Here is an 11530-nt window from a genome sequence, read left to right as displayed (position 1 = left end):
GGTGGGTTCCCAAAGACATGTAGGTTAGGTTAATTGGCGTTCCCAAAATGCTTGTGTGTGTGTGTGTGCGCGCGCGCGCCCTGGATGGATTGGCACCCTGTCTAGGGTGTACCCTGTCTCGTTCCCTAAGTCTAGTGAGATAGGCCCCTGCAACCCTGAATACAGGATAGAGTGGTATAGATGATGATAACGATGATGATGAAGTGCTTATCAGTGACAGTTAAAGAGTTTGTAGAAATAGTTAAAAAGTTAAAGCTAAAAATAATCTGCTGATCTTTAACGTACTCAGTGATATTATCACTGTAATATATATTAAATTATCACTGATTATGTTACTGATATTATTATAAAGGTACGGTTTATAATCTGGCACAAAACTCATTTTTATTTCATTTATGGTGGAGGTTTAACTTTAGACAAATAATCAAGTATTCCTAAAGTTGTTGTAGGGTGTGTGGAAATAGAAAACAAAAAACCCATAATTCATTAAGTAAGGATTAAGTTTTTTAACTTTCAATTTGCTTCATGTAGGATTTTCTTGATATCATCTTGGGTTTCTCCAGCTGCTGAAGCCATGCTGTTGCATTCTGGGATAAAATACAATGTGTTTTTTGGTGTGTGTATGTGTGTTTTTTGGTGTGTCGTACAGTTTTGTTTCTTTCATTAAAATGCAACCTGATGGAGCAGAGGAGCCCTCACTGATGCTTTGTTTTAATGTAGTGGGTCAGATAGGTGGTGTGTTCTCCCTCTTCTTCCTCCCCTTATTAGATGCAGCAGAGATGATATAAGAGACAAAAGCAGTGTGCTTCCTCCTCCTGATTGCTACCCACGTGAAAAAAAGGTTTCTTGTGTTTTCAATCTCATGTGAGATTATTTACCTATTCTCAAACATAGCATGGACAAATACACCCAACAACCATAAGGATAAAATCCCTGGCTAATATTATGTAGATTTCTGTTATGTCACCGAAACAGGACTCCACAGGACATCTGTAGGTGTGCTGTTGTATCTAACGCTCTACAATGGTAGCCTCAGATCAATGGGTCAGGCAAGTTGTGAGGTGGCGCTGACCTGGAATAGACTTGTTTGTTCAGTAAATTCCACGGCTCTTTTATGATTTTCTTTTTTTCACAAAAGGTAAACCCTGTGAAACCCCTTCACAAAAGGGTTCAGCACTATCGTTCCAGCTTTTAACAATGCGTTGGACAGTTTAGCTCTGCTTTTTTGCTTGAATTAGGAAAATAATTCGACTCGTCTAAAACTAACACCGTTAGTCTTTGCAGCAATTATACAAAGAATCTTAACTTATTTATATACAGTTTTCACTAAACAGTGTACAGTACGTCATCTCCATGCTGTGCATTTGATTTAACCCAACTAAGTTGTTTAGATTACTATACAAACCTAAAAAGTCTCTTGGCTCATGAAAGAAACGCAGTCTCAACTGAGAAACGCTTTAAGGAAGCTAGTAGACTTGGTGTAGTTTGGTCTGGTCGGCTACTGTGGTGCTAAAGTAGCTATAGATCTCTGCCTTGTTACCAATACTAACTGTATACTAACTGTATACTTGGAACTGGTTTTCCAAGATACTATTTACATGAATAGTATCTTGGAAAACCTTTACTTGACCTAAAAACATATTACAGACAAAAGCCATTTCTTGTAATAAAAGAGTAGTTATATACTGTAACTGTATATATTTCCTGTTTATTCAAACAAACACGGTAAACATAAAATCAAGCATTTAAAATCACATTGTGCAAAAAATTCCCTTGAAACACAAAAGAAATAATTATTTAACTCAAGCATGCAAAGATGGCTTAGTGCACACAGTAAATTGTAGAAGCATGTTGATGCATCACTCTGAACAAACGACAGTCAGAAAAAAAGTTACTGGATACATGTTTTGAATTGATCGTGCAGATATTGCACATTAGGACTTAACTCTGAGTAGACAATTGTAAAAGCTAAAACATTTCACTGCATGCCATTTCTCTTCTTGAGAGCTTGTCCAGAGATATTTTGGGTGATAACAGTCTCAAGTTTTTTTTTTTTTAATGGTAATGACAAACTCAACTGACTTCAAACACTTGGGTGGAAAGTACAGACCTTTTATGAAAAATGTTTTTTATATAATATCCTTTATTCTGACCATCTGACATGTACAGTAGGGAAATCCCAGCGGTCTGGGTGGCCTATGTGCTTTAAGGTGCTGTAAGGAGATGTGCTCCATTCAAAAACAGGCACCTGATCCCATGTTGGACCGCTAACTGCTAACAGCTCGTATTGACCAAATAAGCCATAGGATGTCATCTGGAAAAAACAAAAAAGAGACAAATTCATTTTTCAAAATGTTAGGTATATTTTACTGTTTGTGTTAGAGAGAGATATGACCGCTTTCACACTCACAATTCTAATATGCTGCAGTTTAAAAAGAGTCAGGTGCTCAAATGATATTTAGAACCCTGTGTGGTCATCCAGACATATTGTGGATTCATAAGACCAAAACCTTTTTCCCCCCTTCTTGACATTTTTTGAAAGCATTTAATTAATTTCTTGCCTTCATGTCTGTTCCACCATGAGGCCTCTGTGTAAGAGCTCCAAAAGGGTATGTGCCGTTGGCTGGGTTCAGATCAGATCGAGCAGAGATCGCATTCTCACCGTTGCGGGCCGGATCACAGCCATCGCACTCCGACAGAGGATCATCCCTAAAATTATTGTACCTGCACCAAAGGACAGAAAGATGGAAGAAATAAAGGCAAGGCTAATTCAATCTAAATCCAAAGATAACCAGAAACCAAGCGGGAGGAATGTTGTAGCTTGACTGTGAAATCCCATTGTACCTCATTAAACGAACCATGGACTCCATGTCAGTAATGAGGGACTGGTTACGGCGAAATATCTGAGCCCTTGGATTGTCACTAAAGGAGAACCACGGGCCATACTTCTTCACTAGATCTGGACCGCCACTCGCATTAAACACCTCCTCAAAATACCTAAAACAACCAAAAGCATACAAAGTTATATATTTCTAGATGTAGAGACACTAAAGAAAAGACCTGTGCACGAGATGCATGTTAAACACACTTAAATACAGCAGTACTTTCTTTATCTACCCACACGTACCCATGCACACAGCCACAGACACGCATAATCACAATCTGGTGTGCCTGTCTCGAAGTGGAAATCCAATAAATTAGATATAAATAAAGTGGATTTTAAATAAAAATAAATGACATTGAGTATCTTAAAATAGATTGATCGCCATTAATCACACACTTTGTGATTAACCAGATTTAAACTTTGATATGCAGTATATACTAATGCTGTCAATCAATTTAGAGTTACTTCTACTATAAACGTGCAATGTTGAAATTAAGAAATGCATGAAAAACTGGTTAGATTGTGGTTAAATTCTCTCAAATTGGACTAGCACTGCATGCTGTGGGTGGGTAGTATGGGGTCATCTTATTATCACACACAGCTGGGTAACCGCACTGTGATTATGGGAAGCCATTAGGGTCAAACTTAGTTGTGAGATTAATTTGCATTTAAAAAATAGTTGCATTAAAATTTCTAGATAAATCATATGCATTAACAAGTTAATATTGACAGCCCTTATACTGTAGTCTGGTTCATATACTTATGTATATATCTGGGACATCTGAGGGATGTCTGAGCTGAGCTCCACTCTCAGCAGGAAGGCAGAAGCAAAATGATAAAATAAATTACTGAAAATTAATACATTAAAATCCAGAAATACATGTTGAGCTCTAGTGCTTACGGAATGTTGTAGCTGGCCCAGTAGCTGGTGTTATACAGTTCTTCTGTTTTATCTGCAGTTTGGATCATCCCTCTGGAAAAGGAAGGTGTTTAATGTGAGGGAAATGCTTTTATGACCCACTTCTGTTCAACTCCAGTGCCAGTAAAAACTATGTCTCAGTTCTCAGAGCAGGACTCGACAAGAAAGAAAGAAATCTTAAACATAATTTGAGAGTTGCACAAGTTTAAATTACATACATATTAGAATTCATACAGTATTATTTATGTAAAACAAGCCAAACAGAAAACAAAGCAAATCTTGAGTAAATAATAATAATAATAATAATAATAATAAATGAGTATAGCTCACTTTTCTGTACTGGCCAAAACAAGTATAACATTATCATGATCCAGTAATACATAAGTGGACAAATTAGGAATTCAAACTTTGATAGACTTACGGTATTTGCTCAAGTATAGTTAGCAAACCTTTCTTCAGACTGAGTTTGCCTGGAATGAAACTCTTATAGTCAACTATCATCCACTGGTTGTTGTAGCTAAAGCAAAAAGGGGACAAAATAACAATAACAGGAAAACTTTGCAACTTTAAGGTTTTTTCTAACTGTTAGGGGGCGAGAAGAAACATTCATTCCTGATGCAGAAATGATGAGTATGTTTGTGCGTTCCTTACGTTCCACTGTTGTACTGTCTGAAAATGTCGGCCCATTCTTTCCCAGATCGAGCAAGTCGGTTTGCTACGATGTTCCTCAGCCACTCCATGACAGAGTCTTTGGGCTTCACAAACTTCCACAAGTCAGCGTTACTGTTACCAATTGTGGTTTCCAGTGTAACCTAAAAATAGACACAATGTCATGAGTCTTTCTTGGCACAGGTTTTACGCCGGATCAACTTCCAGATGCAACTCTATTTTATCTGAGCTTGGGACCGGCACTGCATCAGAGTATTGCTGACCACGTGCTTCCCTTCATGACCACTATTTAACACCATCTGATGGCTATTTCCGGCATGATGATGCCTCATGTCACAAATCAAAAGTCGTCTCAAACTGATTTAAAAAACATGATGACCTCAGTCACCTTCCCAGTCGGATCTGATTCCAGTAGAACACCTTTGGGAGTTATTAGAGCAAAAGATCCACAGGATAAAAGTCCAGTGTGGCAAACAAAGGGAGACATTTTGTATTAAAAACAGTGTACTAACACTGGCTATAAAGAGGAAGACTTTAGACATAGGAAAGCACGTAACTGTAGGTTCAGTCAATTGTCTCCCAACAATTTCCATGTTATGGACGACAGACAATGCAGCATATTCTGCACACTTCATCTGCATCATTAGTTTCATATAAATAATTAGCAACAGCTTACCAGGCCACTGCTGAGAATGTAGAAATCATCTCCTGAAAAGATGGAGCCGGGGTAAGAGGAGAACGCCTGAGTCCTGCCAGGAATCAGCGTCTCATCTGTAGAAACAGGGGTGAAAGAAGTCTTTAGACTCAGTTGAGCTGGCAGTGACAAAACATTTAACTAATTAAGACAGAATCACCTTTTAAAGATGTACGGAATGAAAAGATGTATTTCTTCATGATCCGAAGCATTGCCTGGTAGGTATTCCATGTGTCGTGCGAGACAAGAAGCTCTTTGTTACCTGACAAGAGTTTGATTAGAGCAGAGCAGGAGCCGGATCCCACTGTACGGGACTGACTGGATTTGTTCAGTGCAGCCTCCAAATCCTCCAGGTCTCCACCCATTTGGAAAAGTCTGGACCATGAATCAAACACAGAATTGTGAAAGGCGGGTTCCTCTGAGCAAAAACAACCCTGGACCATTTCAATTTATTCTACTTTTTAAAATACAAGAAGGTATATAGGGTATCTTTTAATAACTTAAGTCCAGTTATAACAAGCCTAAGACTTGGCTTATTTAGCAGCTCTCTGCTGATACACATGGTGAACTTTTATTATTATATAAAATGCAAAACAACTGTAGCCAAATAAAACTGTTTCTCTTTATACAAGAATATATGACTATATATAAGCTTCATGCTCCTCAGCTGTGTGTGACTGAGTATAAACTAGCTGATAATACTTTAATCCAGTATTGTAGATGTACATAGAGCTGCTGGAGAGCATGTACTGTAGGTGATTTGGCCAGTGGGTAAGCGTGGGCACTATATCATTTATTTTATTTAAGTGAATATTTTAAATCTCATGCATTAAACACAGTTACATGCATATGATGTTTCACTTTTAGATTGCATCGCTAAAAGACACAGACCCTGAGCCATGTATGTTAGTAATAATGTTATTATTAGTGTTAGAAAAAAAGCCTAGGAATACACAATGTGAGATTGTGTGTGTGTTTAACAATGCCTTTATTTTCAGAACTTCACCCCAAGCTTTTTTGATAAGTTGGCAGCTCTGCTGATCAATAGCCATGCTGTAAGGATTCTGTAAGGCTGCTGTAAGGATTCTGTAAGGCTGCTGTAAGGATTCTGTAAGGCTGCTGTAAGGATTCTGTAAGCCTGCTGTAACATTCTGTAAGGCTGCTGTAAGGATTCTGTAAGGCTGCTGTAAGGATTCTGTAAGGCTGCTGTAAGGATTCTGTAAGGCTGCTGTAAGGATTCTGTAAGGCTGCTGTAAGGATTCTGTAAGGCTGCTGTAAGGATTCTGTAAGGCTGCTGTAAGGATTCTGTAAGGCTGCTGTAAGGATTCTGTAAGGCTGCTGTAAGGATTCTAAGGTTGCAGCAGCACTGATTTACCGAAAGTAGAGAAAGCTTACAATTCACTCACAATAATCCTAGGGGGTTAAAGTTGAGCCCTGGTTCTGAAAATGTAGGCTGTTCATTATAACCATCTTCCAAACCTTTCAGCTGCAGCAGAGACAAATGGACCTAAAGCAGAAGTGATTATAACCGATTTAATGTTAATCTGGACATCAAACAGAATATAAAAACAGTTAAAAACATTTAAAATAGATAAAAACAAAACGTGCTTTCTTCATAACATGAATTTATTTATGTTATGTTGAATGTATTCATGTTGATTATCTAGATTTAACTGTAGATAGAGGAGTCCCATGTTGCTCCTAATAAATAATCAACACTGGTTAGATTTTCTGCCCACATGCTTTATTATAACCTACAGTACATCTGTTAATTAATATTTATAAAGCGTGATCATTTACTAGGTCTATCAGTGGTATTGGAGGTGACTAATCACTATAACGACCACTGGAAAGAAATCCACGTACCTGATGCCAGTAAGGCGACTCTGCATTTTTCTCGATCTGCTCAGTGACCCACTGGAGGTTAGTGGTAATGTATTCTTTTAGACGATGACAGTAGCCCGGGTCGTCTAGCCCACAATATCCCATCAATGTGTTAATCCAATGCTTATAAATGAGCTAAAGTCCAGGCACACAAGAAAGACAGAAAAGTCAAGTCAAGTAGGCTTTATTGTCACTTCAACCATATACAGTTTAGTAAACAGTGAAATGAAGCAACGTTCCTCCAGGACCACGGTGCTACATATAACATAAATTTGACAACATAAATTAACAGAAAAACTAACTACTGTAGCTAACTTGGAGACCTAATTAGCCGGCTAGCTGGGACAAGACAGATTTACATTTTAAGTTAAACAGAGAACCTACTTTTTTAATACAAAAGAGACAACATACAGTAAAAGTGTATGTGCAAAAAAGTACAAGGAAAGTACAAGAGAGAGATTGGGAAAGAAAGCATAAAAACCCTTTGGTTTAGAGACTTGACACAGACTTACATGTGCAGTATAAACACTGCAAAGATTGTGGAGTTGTGCACTTTGCTGTCATACAGCCATTTTATCTCATACAGCAATTCAGACATGTTTAAGTGCAGATACAAGAAGCTTCCCTTGTCACTTAGTTCTTTCTGATTAAAGCATGCAAGTATTATTCATCCATTCATGTTTGAATGAGATTTCTTTGAGATTTCATAGCTCAATGCTCTCGAAGCACTGCGATCTTGTGCCAACTCATTAAATTCACTCATGCTCTTGCCAGTGTCAGCCTTGATGGTGTCGGGCCAGTGAGTCCTCTGTTGGTCTGGTCTCCTTGCACTACGGACCAATACCTAGCATGAGGTCTTTTCAACAGATTTAGTATGCAATACAAGTTGGTCAAAATGAGTCAATCGGCTCCTGATGATTTTTGCTTCTCTGACATTTCAGGTTTATGAGCGCCACTTTGTTCATCACTTTTACCTCACATGGTATGTACCAGTTTCTCCAGCAGCACAATTGATTTTCCTTCTGTTACCATTTTCAGTGTCATGTTTTGTAATCTTAGGTTGCGATTAGAAACACTACTGTATGGTCTTAATGAGTCTGCATTTTATTGTGACACAAACATTGTGTGTTCCATGCTGAGCAAGGTGCTTTGACTTCGCACTATTTTTATTTTTTTTTAACCCAGATCTAGATGCTCCATCTTGGACAACCTTAGACCCAGGGAAAATTACTTCTTCTTTACTAATAATAATCTACTAATAATAATTACTTCTACTTCTTCTTTAAACTTTATCTTTGACTACACAGGATGTAATTGTTGATGCAATTTGGTTTGACTTTTTGGAAACGCTCATGTATATAAATGCCTCTTTGGCTGTGTAAACCATGTGTTTGTACATTTTTTTTCCATTGTTGCAATCACCAATAATAATGAACAACAAGTCCCTTTTTGGTGTTTGGTCAATTGCTGCTTGGAGGTCTTCATAGAACTATTTGATTTCTTCATCTGATGCATGCATGATTAGCACATAAACCTGAATAAGTGTAATGTTGAGCGCCTCGCCACACTCTGCCATCACTCGGTCACTGGTGGTGTTGAAGCTTTTCACTGGAGTTCACAATTTTTTTTTCTGCACAATAACTGTAATGCTATTTTGTCATGTTTTGCCATGGAGTAGTAAACCATGAAACTGCCTCATGAAAGACTCATGCCCCTGACACTCCATATTTTAACCTGGTAGAACAGACAGACTTGGGATGCTTTGTGCTTTACTAGTTGTTCACGAGCCCTCCCCAGTTAACCCAGGCTCGGGACCAGCATACAGTTCATACTATATGGGTTTCTGATTAAAATTATACTGCACATTACTAAATAATTATGAGCACTGCTTTGTTACAAAATCAATTTAAACCATTAAGAACAGCAAAGCACTTGGCTGATACATTACATTTAAGTGTCACTCAAACTTTGTTGGGCTACAGTTTTTGTGTTTAATTTTAATCAAGTTAAAAGTGGACAGTTGCTCAGACCCTCATGACACCTCTGTAGTCATCAACAGAAAGACAAGTAAAGTTTTTTCACTCTAACTTTTGTCCCTCTCAAAGTTTTCACACATTTTTTTTTGGTTTCAGTAACGACATTATGACATTCTGCCTTTACAGTGTACTGGCTAGTAAGTGTTTTATTTTGTGGCGTTTTGTAAATCCAATTAGCCATTTGTTATTAAATTTTTTTAATAATTCCTGGCTAAATCACTTTCAGTTTGATCATTTGAGAAAATTTGTCCTGGAAAACACGAGAGCAGCTTTAAACCCTCCCATAAGATGTGTGTTGTGATGGATTTAGAATAAAATATTAGCGTAAAATACCTTCGAGGTGATCACGCCCTCCACAACTCCAGCAGCATATGCTTGCAAAGTGTCATTGTACTTTCCATTTGTTACAACCTCCAGGTATGACCACCTGAGGTAAGTAGAAAAATAACAATTGTCACAAAACAGCTTTATATAGAGTTAGGTGTCAAGGGGGAAAAAAACAACAACTCAGGAACAAGGATCAAAAGGCAGCCCATGCGCTCCTGGACGCAATTAATGAGATTCTGAATTGTTAAAATTTTCCCACAATTATGAGTGTTTGCCTTTTTTGGCAGGCCATTTTTTGCTGTAGTTTTCATGGTTACGCCGTAGTCGAGGCCCTGCCTCACTAAAACTCTCTGCACTACTGTACTGACTCTCAGTACAGACAGAGTGGACCAGATTGTGTAAGAATAATGTTTAGTAATCCCACAAATCTGCGTCACCAAGAAGAGGTGTTTACTTTCGGTTCCTCCTCAAGCTCCTCAGGTTTTTTGTCACTGTTACAGTACCTTTAGCTGATCAAATAAAACTCTAAACACATTGCCTGGTCTAAATATAAGTATAAGTGTGTATACTACTGAAGGATCAAGTTATTAGCCTGCACCAACCAACAAAAACAACTAAAGAGATTACTAAAATAACTGGAATTGGGTTAATAACTGTCTGACACATTACTCAAACCTGAAAGCTTAACAATCTATCATGGAAGAAATGTGATTGGGAAAAAAAATCCTACAGGGTTAAGACAAAACAGCTGTGTAATCTTGAGAAAACCACTTGTTAGTTAGATTTTTTTTAAGGCTTCAGTTTATTAGAGAGCATAAAGACTTGACTTTGGAGTGATAGAAAAAGGCCATGTGACCTGATTCAGGTTGAGGCTATTCCAGAGCGATGGGCGTGTCAGGGTAAGAAGGGAAGCAGATGAATGTACAAGCTAGTGATGGGAAGTTTGGATCATTTTAGTGGCTCGGTTCTTTGAATCTCGTTCATCTAAATGAATGAATCTTTTTTGAGTCATTTATTTAATTTTGTTCTTTTGATCAGAAATAAAATGCAATGTTGCATTTTCAATAAAGACCCCTAATATGTCTACATAAACAGACTTAGACTATAGTTCCAGTAATGAGAATATTACACTACAGCTAAGGACATATTGTAATAAACAGAAGGAGCAGCTCATCTCCTATATCTTCTGGTCCGAGTCGTTTTTTCTTTTGAATCTATCGCACTGCGTAGTGTCTATGGGAGTCACGTGATTTAAAAAACGAACGACTCGAGCGGTAACTACTCATTTCTGTTTCCTGTACATAACCAGCGGGGGTTTATCGATGCATTGCGCATGCGCGCCCAGTAGACAGTGAACAAATCACTCTCTGAGATACTCGTTCTTCTGAGTCACGTTACAGACTCGTTTAAAAAGAATGAATCGTTCATGAAAAGAAAGAAAGGTTGTGTGTGTACGTTGGTCAGACTGTCTGGACAGAACTTAAATGAAACTTTGCCAGTCTGTAGTTAAATCTACACCATAAATGTCACAGCATGTTTTTTTCCCACTAATTTAGTGCTTTTCCCCCAAAGTGGTCTAATAAACCTTAGTGTTAACAAGGCGTAACACGTGATTTCTTGTATTAATGAGTTAGACAGAGTTAGACTGCTGTACAGACAGACGTGTATGTGGGCTTCAACCTGAAATAATAATAATAATAATAATAATATCACTGATTACATTAAAGATCATCAGATTATTATCAGTGTGTCCGTGTGTGTTAGCGCCACACACTCACCCCGTGTTCACGATGTCATCAGTAAAGTTGGCGAACGCGACAAACTCCGTGTGAAATGCCTCCTGTAAGTGGAGTTCCCCTGTCCGCTGGTTAAACACTGCATACTGCAGGTGTGTGTCCGCCGGTGAGATCACACACACCAACAGGACACACACAAGAAAGCGAAACATGGCGATGCACGCGACTGTGTGATGAGAAACTCGCTTATTAATTGATCATGTGATCCCGGGTCTAGCTGCTGTCACGTGAGCGCTTCCTGCTGCACGCGCGCGGAACTATATTCCGTGAGATCTGCCCGAAACTTCCCATAGATATACAAACCTCCCCACTGCACACGGC

At 38.4% G+C, this 11530-nt stretch overlaps 1 protein-coding gene across 1 annotated transcript; it reads right to left on the bottom strand.

The window, feature by feature from the left end:
- Positions 1–1692: 1692 nt before the first annotated feature.
- Positions 1693–11478, bottom strand: plbd2 (phospholipase B domain containing 2). The gene is made up of 12 exons (XM_053497221.1): positions 11192–11478; positions 9420–9513; positions 7033–7185; positions 6573–6673; positions 5327–5541; positions 5149–5243; positions 4455–4615; positions 4225–4320; positions 3786–3857; positions 2845–2997; positions 2562–2724; positions 1693–2314 (listed from the first exon to the last, which is right to left on the bottom strand). The coding sequence occupies exons 1-12, from the start codon at positions 11359–11361 to the stop codon at positions 2144–2146; spliced, it is 1644 nt and encodes a 547-aa protein (XP_053353196.1). The 5' UTR covers positions 11362–11478; the 3' UTR covers positions 1693–2143.
- Positions 11479–11530: the final 52 nt, after the last annotated feature.

Source organism: Clarias gariepinus, chromosome 5 (genome assembly GCF_024256425.1).
Source record: "Clarias gariepinus isolate MV-2021 ecotype Netherlands chromosome 5, CGAR_prim_01v2, whole genome shotgun sequence".
Lineage (NCBI taxonomy): Eukaryota > Metazoa > Chordata > Actinopteri > Siluriformes > Clariidae > Clarias > Clarias gariepinus.
This window is presented reverse-complemented; position numbering and strand designations above follow the sequence as displayed.

What these genes read in the sequence shown, in the direction of transcription:
- plbd2 (XM_053497221.1), bottom strand. Translation starts at nt 11,361, where the DNA reads ATGTTTCGCTTTCTTGTGTGTGTCCTGTTGGTGTGTGTGATCTCACCG. An exon ending in ATTCCGTACATCTTTAAAAG is followed by an intron (nt 5,244 to 5,326) that starts GTGATTCTGTCT and finishes CTGTTTCTACAG; the next exon opens with ATGAGACGCTGATTCCTGGC. An exon ending in ATGGTGGAACAGACATGAAG is followed by an intron (nt 2,315 to 2,561) that starts GCAAGAAATTAA and finishes TGTTTTTTCCAG; the next exon opens with ATGACATCCTATGGCTTATT.